This window comes from Cyprinodon variegatus, unplaced genomic scaffold (genome assembly GCF_000732505.1).
Source record: "Cyprinodon variegatus isolate N-32 unplaced genomic scaffold, C_variegatus-1.0 Scaffold194, whole genome shotgun sequence".
Classification (NCBI taxonomy): Eukaryota; Metazoa; Chordata; class Actinopteri; order Cyprinodontiformes; family Cyprinodontidae; genus Cyprinodon; species Cyprinodon variegatus.
Genome location: NW_015150647.1, coordinates 1,024,467 through 1,050,927, shown reverse-complemented (window position 1 = coordinate 1,050,927; position 26,461 = coordinate 1,024,467). Strand labels below are relative to the sequence as shown.

The 26,461-nt window shown below is 36.3% G+C and overlaps 1 protein-coding gene across 5 annotated transcripts in view; it reads left to right on the top strand.

Moving 5' to 3' along the window:
* robo1 (roundabout guidance receptor 1) overlaps positions 1-26,461 on the top strand; it is a 278,848-nt gene that overhangs the window by 98,073 nt on the left and 154,314 nt on the right. For 2 of the 5 annotated variants that reach the window (XM_015379556.1, XM_015379555.1), the window contains exon 3: positions 872-961. The exons of 2 other annotated variants lie outside the window; for them this stretch is intronic. In XM_015379556.1, the coding sequence (XP_015235042.1) occupies positions 872-961 (90 nt within the window). Of the gene's footprint in view, positions 1-871; positions 962-17,779; positions 18,515-26,461 lie in introns of those variants that run through there. One more of the 5 variants, XM_015379559.1, reaches the window with a different exon arrangement.

Sequence of the window (26,461 nt, the reverse complement as noted above, 5' to 3'; positions counted from 1 at the left end):
TACAAAGCAGATACTTCCTAGAGACTGCCAGTCACTCAACTAAAAGGGCTAGATGATTAAGATTCTTCTTATCTCCCACCCTAACCACCCAACCCCATATTAACCCGCTGTCAGCAGGACACAATGGGAGTGGGCATGGCTCAGTCTGATTTATTTCACACAGAGCCATCATAAGGGCACAGTTGGTCTCCTGTTTTCATGATGAGCTGCACACGCCCAGACCCGTGTGGCCTTTTCTTTATTCCTTCTCCCCCCCAACTGTCCCGCCCTCACGCCGCCTGTCTCCCACACTCAACCTGTCAATCTGAAAGCAACACCGGTACAGAGATAAAGCCTGAATAAAAAGGAACAGATTAGCAATTAACGCTATGTCAGTATATTTGCATCATGAGTGTGTGCAGAGTGTCCCTCTAAAAAGACTGGCATTGTCAATCATGTGGAGTGTCCTCTGATAGGTCCCCCCCCTCCCCGTTCTGAGTACATGCTTCTTTGGGGTGCAGCCACTTCTGGCTATTGATATGGATGAGATGACTGTTTTACACTCAGTGTCACACTCAGGATCCTCACAGGACAACCTCACGCTGAGCCCAGAGAAAGTATTACATTAATGCATTAAACTAATGCATAAACCGATTAAAACTAGCCTCTTTTTTTTTTTCAAAACTTTATGGGTTGTAGATCTCTGGCTTCTTTGTGGAGATGTGCGTATTTGGAAATCAGAGATCTTGCTTGCAAAGGTGGAGCCTGGTACTTCTGAGCATGTTTGCTGTTTGCCTTGATGGAAACACAGGGCTGGAAGATTGGACCACTGGAATGGAAAGTGGGCAGAATGCATCCAGTTTTTCAGATGCTATGGTGTTATTGTTGACAGAGACTGGAGTCACTCAGGATGGTGCCAGAGAAGGGGCAACAGCAGCTCCTGCCCCGGAAAATGAAGACGACAACTCGTTGGGCTACACAGGTAATGCCACTGCATTGCATGATAATTGAGGAAAACACCCCAAATATCTGTTTCTGGATGATATACACTGAATCAGAAAAATATTTGTGCCCAACTTATTAAAACAGAAGGAGTGTGACATGGTTTTGTTTATTGAAAATGGCTTTTGAGTCTTTTAAGAAATTAAGTATATTTACTTAAATCTTGATATGTATATTTTTCAAACTTATGCAGAACATAATGAACAAACAGACTGATGAAGACCATGAAACACAGCAGATAGATCTGACAAAAATGTGTGAAGAAGCTAAGGCTTTGTTAGGTTATGCAGTTGTATCTTAAGCCCTGAATATCCCACAGAGTGTGTTTTCATCCGTTATCTGAAAAAGAACAAGTATGCATAATACTGTACAAAATCCACATAGATATGGCATGTCACCTAACTCTAATAGCGTGGGTGGGTTAGCTTTAATCACAGATACAACAGAGAGGTTCATCTTAACTTTTTAAAGAGTTACAGATATCCACTGCTCAGATGGGACAGGGTAAGAGCCTAAAATAAAGCAGTTGTTGAAAGAAAGCTGTGAGTAAAACCACTTACTTATGCAAAAAACAATTTAACAAAAAAGTAAATACATTTAAATGGTGCTCTTATCAGATGAGGCCTTCTTGCAAAAGACAATGTCTTTGGGAAAGATAATAGCCCCATGATAAAACATGCAGATTGCAATATCATTCTTTCATGATTTTTGTTTCAGCAGGTTGAGAGAGAATGGTTAGAGTTGATGGAAATATGAATAAGGCTAAGAGCGATCCAGGGCAACCCTGTACTCAAAAAATGAAACTTTGAGACAAAAAGCGCCTCACAAAGTCTTCATTAAGAGGATTATACACAAAAGTATAAGACAATTCTGTGAAGTTCTGTTAAGTTCTGTCCAAAATTTAAGTTCTGTCCAGTAGACACAACTTTGTCCACTGGACAGACATACATTTTTAATCTGACCATTTAATCCCATCTGTGCATGAAAATTAAGACTTTTGACCAGCCCTTGTCACTGTATTGGAAATTAGATGAATTTGCCTTAAAACATTGGGACTGCATCTGAAAGGGTTGATGCCAAAGCATCAATTTTACAGGAGCATGATCTCCTTTTTGAAAATTGAGATTCCCCATTTCTTGGGTTTCTTAATTATTATGTGATTTATGTCCGTTATGGTTAAAAATCGATACATCCTTATATGAAGGATTTATATATATGATCTTTTATATGGATTTTTGTTGTGTTGTTAGTGGCTGGGCATTATTTTCATTCTTTAACTAAAAACATCTGGCTTAGTTTTGGGAATAATCATACAATTATACAAAACCCTTGGCCTTGGGCTGATGCAGCCCACAGTGAAATTTATAAGGTATCAAATGATGACCTAAAGTTTGCACTACATTAAAAGGGTTTTTATTGGTCCCCGTACATACTGACTCAGAGCGAGTTCCTAATTGTTTCACGATATCAAAGAGCTCTGCGAACTACCCATTTATTATAAATGAGAGTGACCTATGAGAGTGTGGTGGATTAGCAAGGCGTACTCACATTTTTACACTTACACTTTGCTAGCTGCCTCTTGGCAGGCAGACACACGGAGAGGAGACAGCTCTTTGGTTCTTCTGCCTCAACATGAAAGGCTGAGTATTACTTCAGAGAGCACATCAGCACCCATATCCTCCCTTTCCCCTGACAGCTTCCATTGCGCTTGTGACAGATCACAAAGGACGGCAACTTCAGAGGGCTGCTCTTTTTGTCAGGTTATGGAAATATCTTTATAGGGAGGAATAGAGAACCAAAGGTTGCCATGCTGTCATCTCTGATCGGTTGCAGAATCGAAGGGTCAAGCCTGCAGTAAAACAGCATTTTATCTCCTCTAAAACAGTCTTCCCTTAACATCTAGAACAAACTATCCACTGGGAAGCTGAATATATAAAGAGAGGATGTAAGAAAATGTAGATTTATAGACTAAGAACTGACAGAACTGTCAAAGACAGTTCTTTGGAGGATCAAAGTAATTTGGGTAAAAACATACATAAAATAGAGAGAACAACACTTTTGAACTGATCTCCAGTTTGAATTACAGACTGCAACTACAATCTTTGAGGTTAAGGACCCCTGAGCAAGACCCTAAGCCCCAGAATGTTTCCCACTTGCTGCAAAAAGTGACTTCCTCCTCTCTAAGGAATGGGTTAAACGCAGAGGAAAAATTTGTTATGGCAATCATTTTAAAGGTGATTATAATGTATTTTGGCTTGTACTTCTACAAGGCAAGGCTAACACATGGATGTGCTTTGAACTTAACATTTGCACTGTTGCATTTACTGCATGTTTAAGAGTGTTGTTATACTCTAAAGTAAACATCCACCACATGCTTTTGCAGCCTCTGATTACTTTCCCTTCTGATGTTGTGTGGTTAATCCTGGAGTTTAGTCCACTTCCAAGCCCAATTGGAATACTTTTTTTGGCATATTTCCAAGGTTATCTTTATTTATATCTAATGTAGATTTCTGACCTGATTATGATTCATGCAGGCAAAGCAGCCTAATTCTCCTCACTGCAAAATCCTGTGTAGTCATGTTCTGAAGTGTTGCAACAAGCTGTTTAACATTTACTTTTCACTTTCTTTTAATTCCAGAAGCTGTAACACTCAAGCTACACCGAATAATTTATATTCCACAGCAATATATTCAAAGAATATAACTATATTACAGTTTACTAAATTTCTCTATCATATAATAATGTATAAATCGCCTCTTTAATAATTTAAAGAGCCAGTTGAACTAATTCTGTAAAAACATGAAACAATTTTTGTGTTTGAATTCATCATATCTAGAAATCATAGAATTATTTTTATTATTTGGCTTATTTAAAGTGATAAAGCTCTTCTGTCAGTTGTGGACACTGAAAACTAGTTGCTATGACAATGGTTAAATTGTAATGAGACATCTTTGCATGTGGCATTTTGTTTTGTTTTATTTTTTTTTTAGTTTGCTCAATGCCAATCCTTTATTTCATCCTCTGATTTTTTTGGCTCCAAATGTTTTCTGATTTTTACAGATTTTTGATATGAAGTAACTGAAAATGTATCTGTACATTATAGACAAACATACATTATATATTTATCATCACTACATATTACTGGGCTTTATTTTGTGAAGGTGTGTTGAAGGTATTGGGGTGATATTCTGGATTTCCATTAGCACTGACAGATTTACCATGAATGATTGAGAGCTACAGTATGTTTTGTCGTCAACCTTTACAATAATTGCTTGGCTATAACATGTACTGTAGCCTTGAGTCTCCATGCTGAAAACCAATTTTCTTGACAGTGTCATCTTTATTTATATTGCTCCCTGACCACAGCACCAGCACTGTGTGAAAGCACCATTTTACTCATTTAATTTACTTATCATACTGGTGAGAAAAAAAAAATATGATACAGGAAGCTTAAGATTTCCTCACTTGCACTTGCACATTTACAGACTATTTTTGTGTAGCTACAGAATTAATCTCCAACAGCAACAAAAAAGAAATACTTGTTTATAACAATTCCCTACATGTAGCTTCCTCCTGTTTCAGCATTGCAGATGTCAGAGGAGATTTGCTTTCTTGTCGGGTCTCTTATCATCTGCCTAATCTGCCCATTATAATTGTAGCAATATCCAAATAAATGGGTGTGCGCTATTCTTTTCAGGTGGAGTCGTGTGGTCAAGAGCCACTGGAATAAGGGTTAGGACTTGAGATGGTTAAAATTACAAAGACTGTGTGCTCAGAATTAAATTAGAATATTCAGACTCACGTTTCAAGTGTCCTTGTGATAATATGGTAAACTAAGGCTTTGCTAAATGCTCATAATCTCTTCTTGCCCTGTTAAACATGCGTATTATTCTTTTAAAAAGATATTTATTCTATGTAAATCAGTTTTATATTTTGAGGTTAAATTCCTTCTGCTTTGCAAAGCATAAGAGGATAATAATAAATGTCACCAAACTGGCAAACTGGCATTCTCCTTTAAACTGCTTACTTATATGCTTATATACTTTAATAAACTGTTTCATTACATATCCGAAGTCCATCATAAATCTTTTCTAAACAATGATTATTTATCTTTCCCATAGAACAGCCTCTCTCTTTCCTAGTTTTGCAGTTCAACTTAGTATAAATTGGTGGGTTGATTTTATTCTGAAATATATCTAAACTGTTTTCTGTTTGGCACCTGACATTTTCTGGTTGGCTTGTGAAACTCAGGCGCTTTAACCAGGGGTTACTTGGGTGTCTGCTCAAATCTCCTTCTAGAATCATTCTGTTGTGCTGCTTGGCCTCACTAACCACACATGCACTGCACCATGGTTAATCTGGGTGTACAAACAAATTTCTAGGATTTTGGTTCCTTGCAACACCTTCTCTGCAGCAGCAGTGTGAGCCTGTTTGTCTGCACTGACAGACACAGCAAACCCTTTTGCCACAGCTTACATTGATGTGCCATCCTGGATGAGATGCACTACCTAAGCCACTCTGTTGCTGCCACGAGTGTGGAAGCACCACCAACAATGAAAAGTGACCAAAAAGCACAGATACTGAGAAGTGATCTGTGGTCCCCACCTGCACAACCATTCCTTTAGTGAGTGTGTACTACTAATTGCAAATTATTTCCATCATTTGCACAACAGTACATGAGTTTTTCAAGCATTGTATGTTGCACAATATATGCCCATTAAGTAAAGCAATACGGTTGTTTAGAGTTTAAGCACCGCCTTTTTTTTTTAGGGTAGTTAATTTAGCAAAATTTCAAAGTAATTTTTTCATCTATGTAATCATTACATCATCAAGAGGGATTTTTTTCTTATAAATGTGGAGTGCTCTATAAAACTCTAACCCCCCATGTGTTTTAAATCATGATTTATAGCCATTTACTTGCGAAGATGCCTTTACCTGCTGATCATCTAACTACCTTTATGAGCAAACATAAAAATCCCCTGTAACCTCACTAACAAACCCTCCCTGTTCAAATGACTGTAATAACTGTCAAGCCAAAACTGATGGCTCGATGATCTGTGAAACCGTTGCTCGTTTTATTACTGATAATGTGATTCATGCACAGACATGTTTTATTTAAAGTTCTGCCTCAGCCAGTGTTAGGTCTGTTTGTCTAAGTATCTGTGTTGAAAAGGGAGGAAGCGGGGGGTGGGGGGGGGTGCTGGTGTTCTGTCTGGAGAATCAACAACTTCTCAGCAGGGCTCAATATCTTAGGTTTAGACAGAAAATGTCATGAGGTGGGGGGCTATACCTGCTCTCTCCACTCTGGTGCTTGGTGTGAGGTCAGAGCCGCTGCGTATCCCATTGATCATACTTTTTCCCTCATCACAGCACCCATTTGTTTTAGCAGCTGATCGTACTAGGGAAAGAGAAGAAAGGTTTGGTTGTTTTTATTGTATTTGAGATGGAGAACACTGTTAGCACACATTAAGTCTGGTCTTCACTCTTTTCTTTTCAGAACTTCAACGTGATTAGTAACTGATATTTGTCTTTAAAGAACTTTATAGTTAATCAAAAATATTTATTATGTGTTCAATTTCTTCTTATGGTAATGCTAATTGGATTGACCAATCAAAAGCTTTTAGTTTTAAGGGATTTCCACCCAACTGCAACCATGACACTCAGACATTCATACTTAAATACAAAGATAGAGAGGCAACTTGAGACTAAATGTATTGCTCAAGGGCACCTCAACACCTTGCAGGGAGAAAGCTGGAATCTAATGTTGATTCTGATCATTTTACATTCTAGTTAGATTTCCAATCAAATAAATATAAAAATATCTGCAAAAACTAATTAAAGAAAGTTGATTAAGAAGTAGTAAAGGTTTATTGGTCAGAAAGCAGTTTAATCAGGGATGTAGGTAAGTTTTAGTTGTTAATTAATTCAAACCCATTCTTTAAGCTGTATCCTGATGATTATGGTTTATACCCTACAGCTTTCTTCTCTACATACTGCTACAAAAATAAAATGTATTTTACTTTGAATAAAGCAAACATTTCAAGCAGTTTAAATACTTTGCGCCTGGGGGACAGAGTTAAGCATTGTGGCAACATAATGAGGACCAAAGTATATCAATCTTGAAACGATGCATTAAGATTGATGCATGCAAATTTAACACAATTCAGTGATTTTTTTTTTTTTTTATTGTTCCCTCTGTAGGCCTTAAACTTCTTCTAGACCTTACTCCTACAGCTATCCCAGCATCCTAAATTGTTTCTGGCACCCTATGGAAAAGTAGATATTCACAAAATACTATATGTGGCCTCTTTCATGCATACAGAATTGCAATTGTACTTTCGTCTTTTTTCGTGGTTACCTGTGGATAAGTTCACAAAACACACTTCCAAAAAGCGAGTCAGGCCTCAAAGAGACTGTTCTTAAATTCTCCATGGTTTCTTGGGGTCTGATTATGCAAAGTGTGCTGTTGATTACAGCAACCACAGCATCTGGCTTGAATACAAACACAGAGATGGTTGCAGGATTTTCCCTAGTGACAATCCACTCTTTAGAACTTGTTTGCTTAGATCATGTGTCAAACTCAAGGCAATTACAGTATATAAAGTTTTTATTGTGTTACTTTAGATGCCTTAACCAGCTTATGTGTTGCTTAATAAATAATTTATGATTGGCTTTTCACCAGTAAATAATTTAAGCTTGATAGTTTAAGTTTAAATCTGTATTCATAAAGAGTCAGATTCCACACAATAAAATCTACGTCCTCTCTTGGATTTAGCTGTAAGGTTATTGACTGTGGTCCAGCAGTCATTGAGAAAGATAAACTTGGTTCCATTGCCCCCGTCCCCTACTGTCAGTCATTAAAACCCTAAGTTGCAGTAGCTTTAAATGCAATGTTAATGCAATGATTCTTACAAGGAAGATAAAGACACTAAATAACTGCTTTGAGGTAAAATTCTGTAATTTTAACTGTCATTTCAGCTTACCTATGCTTTGAAACGGCCTTTTATTCCACATTACAAATCTTGTGGCTTTCTGCAGAGTACATTTCCTGTCTTCCCATATGGTGCACAACCTCCCTGTAAGATTGTTTGAACAGAAGCAACTAATAAACTTTTTTTTCTTTGTCTGTAAAAGTAAAGAGCATTGATGTTAACCTCCTGGTTGTCTGTTGCTGCAAGTATTTCAACATCTGACTGCATTTTGATGTTCCTGCCAGGATGTTACGTGATAGAATGGTTATTTTAATCAGCCTCCACAGGCCATGTCGGGGTTGACGCTAAACAGATGCTAATGTGAGGCCCATTAAAAGACGCAGGGAAAAAAAGGTTTCAGTGTGCTCAGGCAGGCGGAACAGAAACAGCTTGTTTATCGCTCTAAATCTGAGGCATCCTGTAAAGCACTCAGACTTTCTTTATTCTTCCCTCACTCACTCATTTTCCCGGTTATGCTTCTTTCGACTGGAGTTGTGTGATGCTACAGGGCGTTCCCTGAAGAGTTTGTTGAAACTTAACAGAAAGGTTATGTTGAGAAAACATAAATATAGCTATTCTCATACTTATGTTTATGTTTTGTAGCATATTAGATCTTGCAATGTATTATGCCCTCTAGTATGCTATTTAATAGAGCCGTCATTATTTTTATGAATTAGTTGGATGATTGAGTAGGTATCTTCATATAGTGAAGAAAGAAGGTCACAAAACAACAGCAACAAATAGTAAATCAAATCTAAAGTCTCACATTTAAAAAAATCTCAAACTGCTTTAAGATGTCCATAATTATAAAAAGCTCTTGAGTTTTTTGTTTAGTTCAAATAATCTAACACATTTTGATGATAAGGAAGGTCAGCTGAGCTGAGCCCCGTTTAATTAATAATTCTGAGTCTTGTTTCTTAAAATGTCCACAGCTTTACTTTTCTCTAGTTCAGTGAGGGAAAGGATTTGTTTTAAAAGTGTAAAAGTGCCTGGTTCTGCTGGAGGTTTCTGCCTGTTTTTCCTCTCCTCTGTCGCTACAAGCATGCTTAGAGTGAGGGATTGCCTTGGAGTCAATTAGTCGATGCAATCAACTGGTTTTACTTAGATAGAAAACTTTGAATCAATTTGCCTGTATGATCTGCTGAACTGCAAAGTGCCTTGAAATGACATGTGTTGTTAATTGGCACTGTATTAATAAACTGAATTTAATTTAATTAAAAAAGGTTAATAAATTGTGGCTCAGAGCTTAATGAGAACTTAATACAACAGGATTAAGGCTGCAACTAACAATTATTTTCAAAATCGATTAATCTGTGGATTGTTTTTTCCAAGTAATAATTGATAGCAAAAGGTTCTTTAAAGAAGATTTTTGGTAACACTTTATTTTACAGTACATCAGTAACCATGTAATAAGATGGTAATAACATAGCAAGTTACATTATATTACTAGGTAACAAGAAAAACTGTATAGAGAAGTTTGGTAAGTGCTGGGCTTTAAATTTTAGGCCGACAAGGTAAACCCAGACTTCTCAGATTTCAAACTTTTATTACCAGGTAACTCGGTTATTTCATCTACAGCAATAAATCAATGTGTTATTATGTAGTAAAAGGCAGTTTATCACTTGGCATATAACAGAAAACCAAATCTAGAATACAGCAAGCCAAACTTCATAACTAAACTCTTATTTATATGTAACTTGAGCTCATTATTTTAATGCTTTATTTAGCTGATCATAATTTACAATTTACTTTGTAATCTGGTGGTAGGTTGTGGCCAATAATAGAAACCGTTATGTTGTAACTAAATGGTAATTACCCACCAAATGTCTCCATTGTTACATAGTAGCATACACTTGTAATAATTACATGCCAGTAATTACTTACTTTTTGGGCAATTACCAAATAAAGTTTTTCTTGTTACGAAGTAATATAGTTTGACCTGCTATGTTATTACCATATTATTATGTGATTATTGATGTACTGTAAAAGAAATCGTTACCAGATTGATTTTACTAAATTAAATAAGGTCCCACTAGAATGTTTCCAGTTGAGCAGTTCTACATTAAACATATTGACAGATGAAAAAGTTTTTTATTTTATTTTTAATGCTAAGTTTTTACATATATTTTTTTACTATTTTGTTTTATAATTACTGCTCTAAGTGGCTTGCTCTGTCATCTAAAGGCATGTTTTACAGTCTCTATATACCGTTTAACAGTTAATCTGTAACAAACATATTGTCTATATTATAATGTTGGTAAATTATTAGGCTTTTAGCTGCTATGAAAAGACCCATAAAGATTTCAACTTTTCAGAGGAATACTGTTTCTCAGATTACTTTTTATGTATATGATACAAACCTGAATTAAATTACACAGATTTAGGAAATGACTCAGTGGATAATTTTAGCTTTTAAGTAGGCCATAAGCCCTCCTTGTACAGTTATTGATTCTCTTGTACAGCAGAAGAGGCATGCTTAATTGTCCATCATGAACTGGAGCTGTCAAACTGTCAGGAAACCACTTCGCTCTATGTCATAGATTCTCTGGAAAAATATGATATGACTTGACTAAGTGCTCACCGGAATGGAAGCAGGGTTTTATTGAATTTTCTCCCAACAATTTTGTGTTTGTTCAGTTTTAGATAATATATTTGTTGCATTTATTTACTAACCTTAATCATAACTGATGTTTTAATGTGAAATTATTCCAGAAAAGAGACACCCTGAGTGACAATACAGTTGTTGTTTTTTTCCTTCAGTTAAATCTAAAGTTTTCCCTTTTAAAACACATTATACATGCTGTGCTCTCTTTTTGGTTACCTTTAAAGTTTTTTTTGTCTCTAAGCTTTTCATTGCCTCTTGTCACCCGGTATCCATGCTTCATTAGCTTAAATGAGAAGATAATTTACCTTTAAGGGGCTCTAATAATTGAGTTGTTTTAGCCTAAGTCAAAAATCTTTCTTAAAAATACAAAACTGCACCTGTTGAATTTTTGAGGAGGCAAAATGTAAATAAACTACAAATCAACAGAGGTAACAACCTGGCAAAATCACCTAAAAAATAATAAAGAGCAAAATATAGAGGTTATAATTTGTAATAAGCCATAATACAGTTTTTATTTATTAACTCTGTCAGCATTGCTGAAACAGTTTGTGGATTTAAAAGTAGTCAAAAACTGTTATTTTACATATATTATCTTTAAATTAGCATCTCCACATTTTTAGAAAAATCCAAATGGAGCTCATTCTGCCTCCTTTTCCTTCCCCTTTTTATTCTTGCAAGGGTAGGCACAAGAATTGTACTGTACGTGCCTACCCTTGTGTGAATTAATGTGGAAGTAGTGTTAGCAACATTTGCAGTTTGCCATTTTTTGTTTACCATAATTTCCTGCCCTCTTACACAATAGGTAAAAAAGTTATACAAGCAAAACCACTTACAGACTGCTTAGAATCTCAAAAGAACAAGATATACTTCTGAAATCCAGTTAGCCTCCCTCACAATCTTAAAGTTAGTCAGCCTTTCTTTCTAGAGCTCTAATGGTTAGTGCTAGGTTTCCACCTTGGTTATTGTTACTGGAGTGATACCACATATTTTTATTACTATAAGGGCTCTTCGGTTGCAGTCTGATGTACTGCACTCTTTAGATGTGTCAATACAGGGCTGCCCTTAGGTTCTTTATTGCCCACAGCTATACTGTCTCAGTGCATCTGGACATGATTAAAAAAGTAAAGATTATTGGCAAAGTTGAGAGATGGTATGTAATGTATTATCTAAACATCTAGCGATGGTCTGTGTGAATAGAATCAACAGCTGCAAAACACTGTAACAAGATTGTTGTTGCTGTTAGCTTTTAAAATTCCTTCCTTCCTCTATCCCAGTGATTGAAATGAAGAAAAAAAATCTGTTTCCATTTTTTTATATTTCAGAGAGAAAATGGTTAAAACGCAAATTGCACCCCTTTCCTGGGGTTATAAATGTGTTTCTGTCTACTGGGAAAGGATTTTTGTGTTTTCTCCTAAATAGGCAGCATCTTTCTTTTTTTCTTTTTTCAGGGGAAATGTTTTGTTTCATGCCATCCTGCTCAGTGGGAGGGAAATGAAAGCCATGAAATAGACTTACCACTGGGAAAAAGGGAATGAAGGCTTCTTCTTCCTTACCCCTGTTTGGCTGTCACCCCATCACCTTTTCACCAAGGGGGCTGAGGTATTGTTTGTATGCCAGTATGTTCAAAAGAAAGCCCAGCATGTTTTCTGCAGGAACCCCACCCTTCTCCAGGCGCAGAAAAAAAGGCTAAAGAAAAGACAGAGCATCCCAAAACTCCCTTTGAATATTAAAAAGATACTTATCACCGATAAATAGGCCGGTAAGATTAGACACGTCTCACCATTGAGTATGAGGACGGTGGAGAGAGAGTGAACTTCAACGTCCTGGTAGGGGGTTACCCCCATTACTTTGCCATTGGACTACATGGAACAAACAATCTCAGCAGATTTATAAAGAGGCTGAATTCCAAAGGGGTTTATGTACTTAGCAGATCTCAATAACAGTGGAAAGAAGAGTTAGTAGGACATGCAGAGATATCTTCTGCTTGGTCCATTTATTTTATTCATTTTTTTTTTTTTTTTAATATCTGATTTAAGTGTTCTTATTTTACATTTTTAAAGGAATATTTAGAATGTACTGTAACTAGGACCATGGGGAACTTTGGAATCTATTTAATACTTTTCCTCATTCAGAAGATGTTGAACTAGAAAACCAAAAGTCTTTTGGTTTCTCTTTTTTTTATGCACACCTACACTACTGTAACTCTGTGTAGTACTGACACAACAATGCAGGTTGTGTGCTTGCTAGTGCTGTTCTTTGCAGTGCTTTGCATGCTTGGAGTTCCTAAAGACCATAAAGGTTCCCACAGGCACCACCGCCGAACTGGCTCAGAGACTTCTCTGTGGTGTAGGTGGATGCATAATCAACTTCACCAAAACCACCAAACCTTGAGGCATTCCCATAAATGCAGCCAGGTCTTCCTCAGTAAGTACAATATTGCTGTATTACTTTATATCCTCTGAATTGTGAAAGAAAAGGTAAACCCTCCTTGGAACACCTACTAGTTGCAAATTTTCCTTTGATTTTTGAACCTTTTAAATTCTTGAAATTCGCTTTCTACTTAAACTTATTTGGATTGATTTTAAAAGCTTGTTTCACCTGATTGACTGTCATTCCTTTTGCAAATATTGGTCTCTTTAAGGTTGCATGCAAAAGAACAGGACAGAGAGTCCATTGTTTGCAGAACTTAGTCATGACACTGTGCGCAAATAAATTTGATGTAGCATAGAAACTAAATTAGAGAATAGGGGTATGTTCATGCTCAGACTTCAGAGTTATGGCATGTTGATCTTATGACGTGATGTTGATTGGAATGCAAAAATATTGCGATGACATGAAGGCAGTCTGGAGATGTCTTGGAAAAACTCTAGAATTTGATTTGAATAATTCGTAGGTCATGAACTATGGATAGAAAAACATTTCTATTTTAGACCTTTACTACCTAGTGTGTAAAAGTACTAACATTTATCATTGCTTAGTCTGTTTTGGCCAGACTCTGTATTTAGACAAGCATCATGATAAATTTCTGTCAGAAATTCATAAAGAACCTTTGCATTAGCAGATTGCTTTTGGCTTTAGCTATAGAAACTGATCATAAAAATTTGAGGATTGTTCAAAAAATGTCAGATGAGGAGAAGAGCAATATTGTCTTGTTTTTGTCTTTGTTTCCAAATGAAAGTGTTTATTTCAGTGAATGTAAGTGAAAACATATGAAACCCGATGACTTTTATTTGTGCACTTTAGTCCATGAAATACTGCATCACACTTTTAAAATGCTTTCATTTAGCAATCAGCTGCACTTCGACATCCCATTCAAGGTTGATGGGACTAAAAGTGGACTTTGCTGATAATTGGTTCAATTTTACCACTCTCTGCTACAGGCTGGAGGAAACACAACTACTCATTTGGTAGTAGGGAGATGAGTAGCCACTTTGCAGATCCAGGGCTGTAAAAGCTTTCAGGATAATCAGGCACATGAGTACCAAGTGAGCGTAGAGCATGTTGAACTGTAATGAAATGCACACATGGATGAAAAAGAAATAAAAACATGCTCAGAGATTAAAGTAATTCTTCTCTCAATGCTCTATGTGAGTCATATTGCATGTTTCTTCTCCAGCTTTCTGTAAGTTAAACATTTTATTGAAGTGGGTCTTGGACTTCTTTTCTCTGCTTGAGGCATTGATACTGACCCTTTATTTTAATACATACACCTTAGGATTTAATGTACTATTTGCAGTTGGGTGTTGCTGGTATTATGATTTAGATGTATGTATTATTCACTAAAAGACCTTTTGAAAAGCCATCTGTAAATGCTCTACAACAAAATGAATTCAACGATGCATTTTAAGGATGGTGGGAAGCACATTATCTTAATGGATTATCGATCCCCCCCCAAAAAAAGTTTGCTATTGTGCTATACACCTTATTACTGGATGCAGTATTCATGCAGATCGCTGTTATGCCGAATGTTCAGTATGTGCATTGTCTTGCTATTTAACACTTTCTCACTTTAAAACTACATACTTCATTATATATTTTTGCTAGACAGCACAAAGTAGAGCATGATTGTAAAGAAAAACAAATATACATTTTTTTTATTTATTTTTTTTTACTTTTGATGGATTTAAAAAAAAAAAGAAAACTGTTGGCATGCACAAATCAATTCCCTTGAATCAACATTGAATGCCAGAATATACATCTCTGTGAAAAATAAATCCTGGTTGTGCAGCATTATGCTAAGGGGATGCTTCAGTTTACCAGTGACAGATATTCCATGGCAGTTTAAAGGAAGATCTGTAGCACTGAATTAAAGACAAGTATGTAAGAAAACCTAAGGCTTTCACAAAAGACTTTGGACTGGATTAGAGGGGCACCTTCCACAAATACAACAGCCTAAAACTTTCAGCAATAGCTGAAATGTAATTGTTTTTTTAATAGCATGAATGGCCCATTTCTAAATCAAATTAAAAGTCATTGCCAAGACTTGAAACTTGTCCATGTGTTTTACATAATTAACAACAAAAATAAAGATATTTAAAAAAAAATTGACTAAAATCTCAGTCTTCAAAACTACTGCCGATAAAAAAAAACACATTCTTCTAAAAGGTGCCAGCTAAAGAGGCTTGAAAAAATTATAAACTACACTTTTAATTATCCTTTTGCCCACAAAAACATTATTTTTATTCCACTTTTCCTCTGCTCTTAATTATAACATGAAAAAAAGAGAAAATATTTAAAGGACATCAAGTTTCTTTGTTTTTTCTGCTGTCTTTTTTCCTTTTTATCCTTATGTTTATTTGTGCAAATAAAACTGACAGAACCAGATCCCTGTGGGAACTCTGGTGCAATTTCAATAGGTTAACTCTGTCACCCTGAGTATGCTGTTGATACTGCAGTTCTGGTTAAGCATGTGGCTTGGCTGTTCACTTGTGTGGGATATTGGTTCCAGCTATTTCAGGTTCAGTAGAATTTGTGTTCCAGAAAAATAAATCAATGTATAATTGAATAAATATCTTTTTTCAGTTCATAACAGATTAGTTAGTGAATTAGTTAAGCAAGTTCCCACTGGGGGGCGCTGTTTGAAAACAAATAGCTGCTAGGGGTTCTGAGATGGCCCTTTCTAGCTGAACTCCTGTGGAAGATTTTCTGTCGTTCCTTTTAGCCATATATGTTTTCCAGAGAAATTGGTTGGAAATATTCCATAAGCTTAAAAATTAAAACCTGGTTTAAAAAAAATCTAAAGAAAAAAAAAATGCTTTTGCATTTCAGTGATTTCTAACTAACTTGAGCTGAATTGAAACTTATCAGGGGCAAATTAATGTCACATGAAACAAAACATTTTAATTAGATTTTGACAGATATTCTGACCCCAAATTATTTTATTAAGCAACTAATTAAAGCTTTGAATCCAGCTTGCAGGGCAGAAGTTAATTGCAATCGTATGTTTCTTAGCTTTTATTTCAAGGTCTCATAAACTAAAAGTCTCTCAGACTACTATTACACAACAACATTTTGAATAAAGATACCATCATTGCAGCTATTTTATATCTGTCTGTTTCTGTTTACCTCACATCTGATGTCTGGTTTGAGATTTTTAGGATGTATAACCACAGGTTCATGGAAATAATTCTACAAAATATATATTTACTTTTTTTAAAATACAAGTGAGAATTATTTTATTTCTACTAAAGTAACAAACATGACATTTAAATGCATATGTTTTATTTTAATGCTTAACCTAAAATAAGGGATAAAATGAATAACTGACCTAACTGCAGTGGACCCAGGTTTTGAATCCCATGTTCTTAAGAAAAGGGCATTCAAGTCTAAAAAACTTTTTAATGTTTGTGACTGAGATATATCGACTCGCTGTGACCCCCTGAATATGGAAGCAATCAAAAGGACTGAACAACATTAGATATGGAATAAACCATGGCAATGAAGTGCGTTCATATAAAAGTGAGTATTTTACACAACATTGTCATTTTGGATATTTATTAAGTTTAGTTTACAGTTTAGTGATGCCAATTGAGATCTGTTCAGGTAACCATCTAGCTGGAGAACATTAAAAAATATTCCTAATTAACCAGAAAAAAAAATATCACTGAGGTTTAAAATCTCCCTCATGAGAGACCTGGAAGTAGTTTTAAAAACTATTTCTAACACTTCCAACACAGTGACCATCTCTGTGTGACCTGAACTATTAAAAAGGTATTATCTTTATACGCATGAAAAGAGATTAGAAGCTAATATTCCCACTAACTTGTAGTGCAAGTAGGGGAGGGGCAGTAAGTTTGAGAAAACTAAGAAGCTATAATTATCAAGACAGGAACAGAAACTTTTTAGTGGTTTAAAAACCATAATTTATTTGAATCTTGGTACATTTAAAACCACTTATACACCCATACCTAATCTGAAACAACCAATATTGTAATGACAATATATGACCATAGTCACATATAACCAAAAAGCTATGATGTACAATACTAACAAGGTCTTTGATATTAAGACTTATACATACTTTATTGTTACAAAATTTTGATGCATACAGATTTCTGACAGTGAATGAGCAGCTTTGCAGTGAAATGAACATTTCCATTTATAAAGTGCAGCCGTGATCAAAATGTAAACAGCACAGGAGAGACATCCCTTAGCAAAAAGTAGTATAATTGAAGAAAATTCTATTAATACTTAAGTATAAGTTTAGTAAGTATACCGAACAATGTACTTTTAGTGTACTTGTTGTATTACATAAGTAATACTTCTTTGAACTAAATTGGGACATTTTTAAGTTTACTAATGTATACTTAAAGTATACTTTAGTAAACAATAAAGTAAACAATAGTATAGTCAACTACACTATTGTTAAGTGTATGAAATATAGTTTAGAATAAGTAAATCTAAGTGCACTGCCTGATTTTAAGTATGAAATTAGTGCACTTTTGAATAAACCACTTATTGCTAAGGGATGGTGCAAAAAGCATTGATATGGAAGGTTCAGAATAAATAGATATGATGCATAATTATGTGTAGAGTTCAGAGAGTAAAACGAAAACAAAATGATTATTAAAAAACAAAAAAAGACAACTCTTTCTTGCTGTTGATACTCCATACTTCCGAGTTAAAGCAGAGCTACTGGCTGTCTGTATTCCAGCACTCTGTTCAGTGGGATCCAGGCGGGAAGAGGTTAATTTTCCTCTACTGAGGGGGTAGAAAGAAGCATTAGCAACTGAGGAAGCCCTCCGCTTTCTCTGAATGAAATTCAGAGAGTGGGAATCCGGATCCCCTCCTCTCTCAGCTGAGGTTCGCTCCTGGAACCGTGCGTCCGTCAGCGGAGGTGAAACGGGAGGAAAGTGATGGAAAAGTTGCGCTGATCCGCGTTCAAACTGCTGGATGAAGGAGAGACAGAGAGAAAGTTTCCGATTGTGAAGTGACAGATGTAGAACTGGACTCATATAATGTGACTAAGGACTGCAGATTGCTTTACTCGGTTTGGATTCATTGCGTTCTGCTGCGGATTTACTTGTTTTGTGAAATTTCTGCAAAAAGAAAGAGAAGTGGATGAATTCAATGAGCGCGCCTGGCTGATCCGAGACGGGATGAATTCAAAGAAAGGATAAGAGTTTTCCTAAGAAACTCCTATATACTTTTTTCTTTATTATTCTTTTCATTTGGGCTGAACTTTGCGAACAGAACATGCGCTGAACCGTTGCGTAAAGAAGTACCACTCTGCTGCTTTTTGTTGGTTTTATATACTTTTATAAGAGGAAAAACTAAAGCTTTCCTTTTTTCTTTTGGATTTGGGAGACTCTGATTGTCATGAAGGAGTTGATGCCTAAATTGATTTATTAAATCATTTGGATTACATCAGAGCATTTCTTATATGAGAGACGCTGAATGATGTCTCCAACTTCCATCGGATTTGTATTTTTCTTAGCTGCTCTCCATGTGTGCTCAGGTACGTATTTAGAAACATGTCTTTGTTGTAGATCTGTCTTTGTTCAAAAGTTTTGTTTTTCTTGTTGTTTAGATTCTCTTCTAAAATTAGGAAATGTTTGGTTTGCTGGAACCAAAGATGCATCAAATGTTCAGATTTTTAATCAATGGGAGGCAGATTTACTGATATTCTGATACAGATTTGGGACGAAAAACGATTTAATGGTGATAAATAATCACTATTACCCTTTGTATTCTTTTATCAACATCTGGATTAAAATCTACTCTGTCTGCACATTTTTTTCCTAATGGTTAGAAAACATGATTTGTCTATATTGATTTAAAAAAAGAAAAAAACAACAACACATAATTAAAGACCAGGAATAACCTGTTTAGTCCTTATCTGGCATTTTCAAAAGTTGTTTTTTTGCTGAGATACAGATGTTATGGAGAAAAAGAAAAGACATATAAACAAAAAAAATATTTTATGTAACATTTCTAATATAAATGTTGGGGTTTAGAGTCATAGTTTTAACTTCTGATCACTTTTTAAAATATTTTCTTGAACAAAAATCAAACCTTGCTCTAAGAGGGTCAACACTGTGAGTAAAAGGATTGTCCAGCTTAAAGCTGAGCACACAAAAAGTCACACATAAAGTGCTGAGGCCCTGTGGGATCAGTGAATAGAGCAGCTATCATCGGTCATAAAGACAGCATAAGCCCCATTGGGAACCGTGTTTCCATGTTTGTCTTCATTCGTCCTCTGGTTGACAATAATTGCTGAGTGCATCATTTTTAAATAGCTAAAAAGCTGCCTCCTTCCTAATGTCAGAGTCCCATTGTTATATGTCTGTTTGGTGTAAAATAATTTGCTTTGATCCAGGTTTTATTGATAATTTGTCATTGGACTCTCTGCCAGATGCTGCTTGTACCTTTTTCTCACCGATTGCATGCATATCTTTTTAGAGGCTCTGAGTAGGGCTAGGTGGGGTTTTCCAGGTCAGCTGAGAAATGATCCATCCCATTCCAGTACTCATGATGGAGGGCAACTAACACACACTGTATGTGAAATCTAGCGAAATCAATAGAACATGCATAGCCTTGAACAATAAACTTAACATACCCTAAAATGTTGTTTTTCTCAGTATTACCATCTTTGCAAGCCTGCTGCAATAGACGTTGGAGTCCAGGTGCTCTACATTTCTGCCTCAGTAATTTAGCCAACGTATAATTATCTGAGTAACAGTCAGTCTAATTACTTTCAGGTTTAAACCTGAAAGGCTGTTCTGTCACATTATACCAAAGTTGTTGTTTGTTGAATGCGTCATCCGCACTTAAGTATCCCCTTACTGTTATTCAGTTGCCTAATATAGAGAACACAATTTTATATCTCAAAGCTGCACTTATCACTACAGAATGCAGGAGTAATCCTCTATATTTTATTTATTTTGTTGTTTTTTTTACAGAAGAAAATGGGTTTAAGTTCTATAGGATGGATGTGAAGTTGTTTAAAGAGCATTTTTAAACTTTGAATTGGTGTAAACCGAAACAGGAAATAGGGTCAAAGGTTATCGTTTAGAACTAGATTGTTGTTTCATTTGCCCCACCCCCAAACAGCTCTTAAACCCATCCTGTTCTGTGAGAAAAGTCTTTTTTACGTCGCGGTTTCCAGTTTCACCTAAATGTTGGGATATCTGATCATTTTTTCTTTGGGGATGGATGCCAGTTCCTTCGTATGGAGACCGACTGAGCAGCAGATGGCCTGAAAAAGTGTTCATCAACTTTAGAAATGTAGACAGATTCTGAAAGCAAATCTTCTTATACTCATGAAATTCAATTTCTATACTTTTTTATTTTTATTTTTTTGTTGTGGTTCCTCTGTTTCCCCTTAAACATGCCACTATGATAAAATGGCAAAGCTGAGTCTTACAATTATATGAGGGAACTTTGAAAGACGTTCACACTGTTTGTCAGGTCGCCATACTCCATAACACTTTATAACATTTGTGAATAAGAATAAAATGCGATGGTCTTTGCCCTGTCAAACTTGAAATGCCTTGCTCATTGCTTTGCTCTGTCTGACTGTTGTAAATTGATACCTTCATCTGTCAGGTCACACCCTGTTATCTTGGATCTGTCCTCCTTCCATACACTAAATGCCTGTTATCTTGACTCTTAAGTGCTCATCAGGCCTCGCACTCGCCACACAGATACCATTCAGGTAGGAGGTGGCTTCAGTTACCGGGATAACCTGGATTATTCTCAAAAGACAGTAGTTTCTGAGATTACTTTAATTATGAATAAATAGACAGTAGAACTTTAAGTCAACTATAGGATATACACGTTGCGGTTTACTGTAAAGTTTGGCTGGATGTAAGAAGCCGAACCAGGCAGGCATGCGTTTGTGCTCAGTCTAATAAAAGCATGAGCAATGCAAGTGTTGCCCTTGTAATCAGCCTCAGCATTACAAAGACATACAGGTCATGACAAATTGACACATAAGTGCTGATAAATTGCAGTGCTCTTCAGCCTCTTACATCATGGTGACATGACAAGACACAACTGGCTCCACAGCCATTTAATGACCAAAGCCCACAGGTGAGACCTATCTCTGTTTCCATCTCCACATAACAAACTCCTGAAGTCAGGTTTATTCCTTCAACCCTGCTATGGCTTCTAATTATGGTGACTAGCATTGCTTATCCTTTAGACCTGATGTCGTCAGAGCAAATTTGGCATCTTCTGAAACATAGAAACATAATGAGCACTTCTCTTTCCTTCTCCCACCTGTGATGTGACAGCTATGTCTCCATAACTTCCACTAATGCACATTAATCGGATCCTAATCCAAATGAAACAGGGTTTTACACTCTAAGATCCGGGATTAGGTGGACTTTGGCTTAGTGAAACCACATGCAGGAATGCAGAAGAGGTAATCAGTGTCCTTTTTTTTTCTCCGTTCATGGGAACAGCGGCAAAGTTCTTAATGACTGACAAGATAAACATTTCAAGGCAGTTTGTTTGAGGGCAGATAAATTAGGCGGCAATGTTTAATGATCTGCTTTCCTCCAACTGCTCTTCTCTTAACGACCTAAAAGTGCCGCTTAATTGGATTAATTTACAAATCCAACTGACGTTAGTGGTTTGTAATATACTGTGGCTGAAGCTTCAGTGGATGTGCACATCTGCAAGGAGAAGTAGAGGGATTTCATTGTTCATAAAACTGAGATAATCTCCCAGTTTTCTCTTGAAGTTTTAGATATTAGCTGTTTGATCTCACTGGTATTTAGTTCAAATGATGTAAGTTAAGGGTATAGTTCAAACTAATTTGGTATTTTATTAAAAGGGCGTAAGAGTGTTATATATTGACATTTTACATAAAAGACGAAGACTGAATAAATACTTAAAGGAAGTAAAAGGAAGTAAAATCACCAGCTGTCAACATGACGGCCTCTTTTAATGAAAACTTTGTAAAGTTAACCACCAAATACAGCTACAAAGTTTTTGCTTGCAGTCTGAAATTTCCTAACCATTTTTGCAGGGCGAATTATATTTTAGGCTATGTCAGATTAGATGGAGATGGTTGCTAAAGAGAAATTTAACACTCTGGCCACACATTTCTTTTGTATGATTTAGGGTTTGAATGTTAGCTGAACCATTCTGACATTAGGACAAGCATCTTCATGGTATAATGATTTCATCATTTTTTTTTTTTTTTTTTTTTTTCCAGGACTTATCCTGTAGTTAGTTATCATGTCTCTTTACTTTAGCTCTGACATGCCTTCTTCTCATTATTGAGGAAACCATTTCCCCAACATGGTTTTACAGCCAACACCACTAGATTTCATTGTGGGGATTATCAAGGATCAGAAGGATCCAGCATTTAAGTCACAGACTGTTAGATTTCTCAAAAAGCATTTATAAAAAAAAAAAAAAAAGGATCTGCAAGAAGCAGCTAGGAAGTCTATGGCGGGAACATCTGCCACGTGTGACCACGTTGAACCGCGCTTAACTGGTACTAGTTCAACTGTAGCGTTCGGCAAGGTTCAGTACAGTCTCGGTTCTCAAATAACAAGGTGCGCGTGAGCAGACCACGTCATCTCCTATTTACAGTCAGCTTCCTGTAGTTGGCGGTAATGCACATCAGGAAATTGCTTGCTAACAAAACAGAAGAAGAAGGAAATTTCAGACATTTATAAAAATACTAGCTTCCCTACTGTGCAACACGATTTCCAGTGATGATTCTGCTTAGAGGTGTGATTAACCTCAACGTCCGTCAGTGTTTCCTGCCTCTGCAAGCCTTGATTAGACTATTGATTGTTGTATCCACTTCCCAGAAGCTGACTCTGTCAACTAAATTCACCAAAGGCTGCCTTCTTTGCCCAACTCTCCGCAAAAAAATTAAATATCACAATTATATCCAAACATAACTTAAAGAACGGTAGTACCGTATATCGTCACAAGGAGGCGAGGAACCATTCTTGCATGATGTGTAAACGGTTGTAAGGAATCAAGCTCGGCATGGTTAACTGATCTAAGCTTAATCCAAACTCCGCACGGATCTGTTTTCAGAGGCTAGTGTAAATGGGGCTTATGTTTAATTTCCTTGACCGGCTGGAACCAGTCACCAGTCTTTGCAATCTCTTGCAGGTTCGATTGTGACTTGCTTCTAGCATCTTCCTGCCAAGTAAAAACTTTGGAACTGCAACCAGTTTCCCATTTGCTGCTAATAAAAAAAGTAGTAACGATGCTATCTTTTTTTCTTGGGCAGCTGTCTGTTTGGTGATGTGTCTAATATTCTGCCACGTGTAACATTACACTTGTTGAAAAGGTTAATCATGGTATCATCCAACAAAGAATCTTGTTCCACATAGTTGTCTCCTATATGGTTTGTCAGAAAGTACAGATAGCATTGTTATGGGTTTCTTTTAAACAGTAGTTGGCTGTTTCTCTGATTGATGCTCTTCTGTCCAGTCAGTGGGTTTAGATGGAATTTGTCAAAACCCATATGCTGGATTTCATTAAATTTTCCTTTTTTATCACATTTGAAATTCTTTACTCTTCAGTCAGTGCACTGCTTTATCATGGCCAGTCACATAAAAGCAGAAGTTTGGCTTTGCTATTACAAACTATGAAAAAGTTAAAAGGATAGTAATAGTTCTGCTGCAAGGCACAGTGTCCCCTAACAAAGTTTAGTAGTTTTGAAACATATGTTTTTTAATAAAACGTTTTCATTCTGAGTTTGCTGACTCAAGCCAGGAGGCAGATCCAAAGTGTTATTGCCCTCCTGGGCCATTATGGTTGATGCATTTTGCGCTGACAGTTGACATGAAGGACAAACAGCCCCTGTTCCCAATTGGTGTTGAAGTGATGAATAGCTGTCCCCTCACAGGATGAAAGGTAATGCCTGGTTTCTGTCCCATATCAAATTTAGCATTGTTTGGATTCCTGCAGCAATGTTTGCTATTTTGGAAATGTATTTAATATATTATGTTTATTATTTTTTTTTTAGCAGTTTTGTTTATAATTGATATGGAGCTAAGAAAAAACATTATATATGTGGATTTCCCTGTGAAGGTTGACAAGCATGGCTTAAATATTCCTCTTACCCATCCCCCCTCTTTTTTTTCCCTTTTTTTTGGCCCAAATTTTAAGACTTGCCTTTTTTGTGACTGGTCAGTATGAAGTCTTTCTTAACGCCAGTGGGGATGGGGATGGGGTAGGGCTAGCTGCATTGTGTTACCTTAACAGGGCTCTGGAAGGGAAGGGATGGAGGAGGGGAGCAGAATAGATGTGTGTGTGAGGACCACTGAGGGGAGGAGTGCGACTGCACAAAGGCTACCCGGGGGTGTGTAAGGGGGGATGGAGGGAGGAAGGAGAAGAGGACAGAAGAGTCAAACATACCGTGATACACCAGCTCTGGGAATACTTTTGATCTGGCTTCTGTGCTCGCATTGCATATTCTCAGTGGTCCCTTGTGGGACTGAATGTGCTGATTAGGATGATCAGGGTGAAAAAACCTGTGAGGCATGGTGGTTGGAGTTGTTATTTATTTTTTCTTTATAAAGGTGGACAGCTGGGAATAGGTGAGGTGGTGTCGAGTGCTGAGTAAATAAAAGGTGCTGGAGAGATTCGGTGTGGCGCAAAGTTTTGGAGTTACTCCACGTATCTACATTTTGCATGCTCATACTCCCAGAGGGCCTTCTTTAGGGTGTGTGCTGATGGAATTATGCTACCAGTGGGTGCCTGCTATTGCCCTGTGCATTTCAAAAAGGCTCAGACCTCCTTCCCTTTCATTTCCTCAACTGGGGAAACTGAGGGATGGCATTCAGGAAAGCTTTTCCCTGTATCCTTCTTTTCATTCTTTTTCCCTGAGCTCAGACTTCCTCCCTGCCTCTCTGACCATTCTATTACTCTCTTCTTTAAAGGCCTGGATATACTTTTGAAATGCTAAACTCTCTTTTTTTTATTACTGACGATGGAAAATGCCATTAAAAAGGTCTTAGGAATAAATCAAATTAGCAATTAAAAGCTAGACTGCTAATTATTCGGTTACTTCATTTGGTTCATCCCTCTTTGAACTGACTGTCACAGTTAAAATGTAATGAGGTGATAAAATTTTCTGGTTCAATTAAACATTAGTCAGCTTTTATTCCTTTTTTTATATAAAGAATGCAATGCACAGAAATCTAAAGCTGCTTTTATCCAGAGCTATCGGAGCTAATCAGGAAACATCCATTTTCAGGCTTTTCATTGAAAAAAAAAGATTTTGCTCTTGCACTTTTTATTTTATTATTTATTTTTTAATGCATCTCAGCATGAAAGACCTGGCAGCAACACATCGTACAGAAGAGACAGATAAGTGTTTTAAGTTGCATTAAAATCTACATAAAAATATCTGCTCATGTAACTTGCTCTCTAAAGTTTAAAATAGGAATAATTATAAAGTTATAAAGTTTTACAGTTGCAAATAAGATTGAAAACAGCATCAGGTGAGCCAAAAAACAATTAAAACGATTTCGTTTGTAAATTTAGTAGTGCGCTTGGATAAAAAGTTTAAAAACATTGATTGTTTAACAAGTGGGATTTACCTCTTCATACCAAAAAGAATGAAAAATAAAAAAGAGTTTTACTTAGAAGGGCTTTGGATTTGAACTCAGACCAGTGACTATTGTGACTGGTGTAACTTTTTTACATTACCTTATTTATTAATAAGCCAATGCTTCTGGTGTATATGCACAATCCAACATGCAACGATGAGATGCATTATTTTGCTCTATGTATCTATAATCATTAACTAAGGGGAAAATTCTTATAATTTATCATATCATTAAATAAGAGCTTCATCTTCTTCATAAGATAATGATGTTTGTCCTTCACATATAATTTGTCAGCTATTACATTAAACAATAAATTTCAATAAAAGGCCAACCTTACTTTTTTCATGAAGTGTTGAAAGCTAAGTTTTGTTTTTTATTCTTTGTAAGTGACAGAGGTGTTGTGTTTTGATAACAACTTGCTGGAGACAACCCAAAATGCATTTGTAAAAAGTCTAAAACCCACATCACCAAGCTGCCATCTACAAAAAAAAAAAATGACTACAGCTTGTATTAGTTTTCCACTAAACCATTCCACAGCTGTATCTTCCTTTTTCTTCCTGCTTAAGAGAATCAAATTCAAATTACTGTATTGCCACCACCATGTTTCACAGTGGGAAATCCTTTAAGCATATGTTTTTGTCCTCCCTCCTGTAGCTCATGCAACCCCCACCCCAACATCTCATTTATGTCCCGGGCCTGGCTACACTTTTGAAATGCTAAACTGGCTTTTGTCTTGTAACTAATGAAGAAAAATGTCATCAAAAAGCTGAGAAATAATTCAATTAGCGATTGAAAGAGACTGCAAATTAGGTAGTTAATGAATTTATTTTCTCCTACTCTGAGCTCTTAAATTTAGAATTCCATGTGAG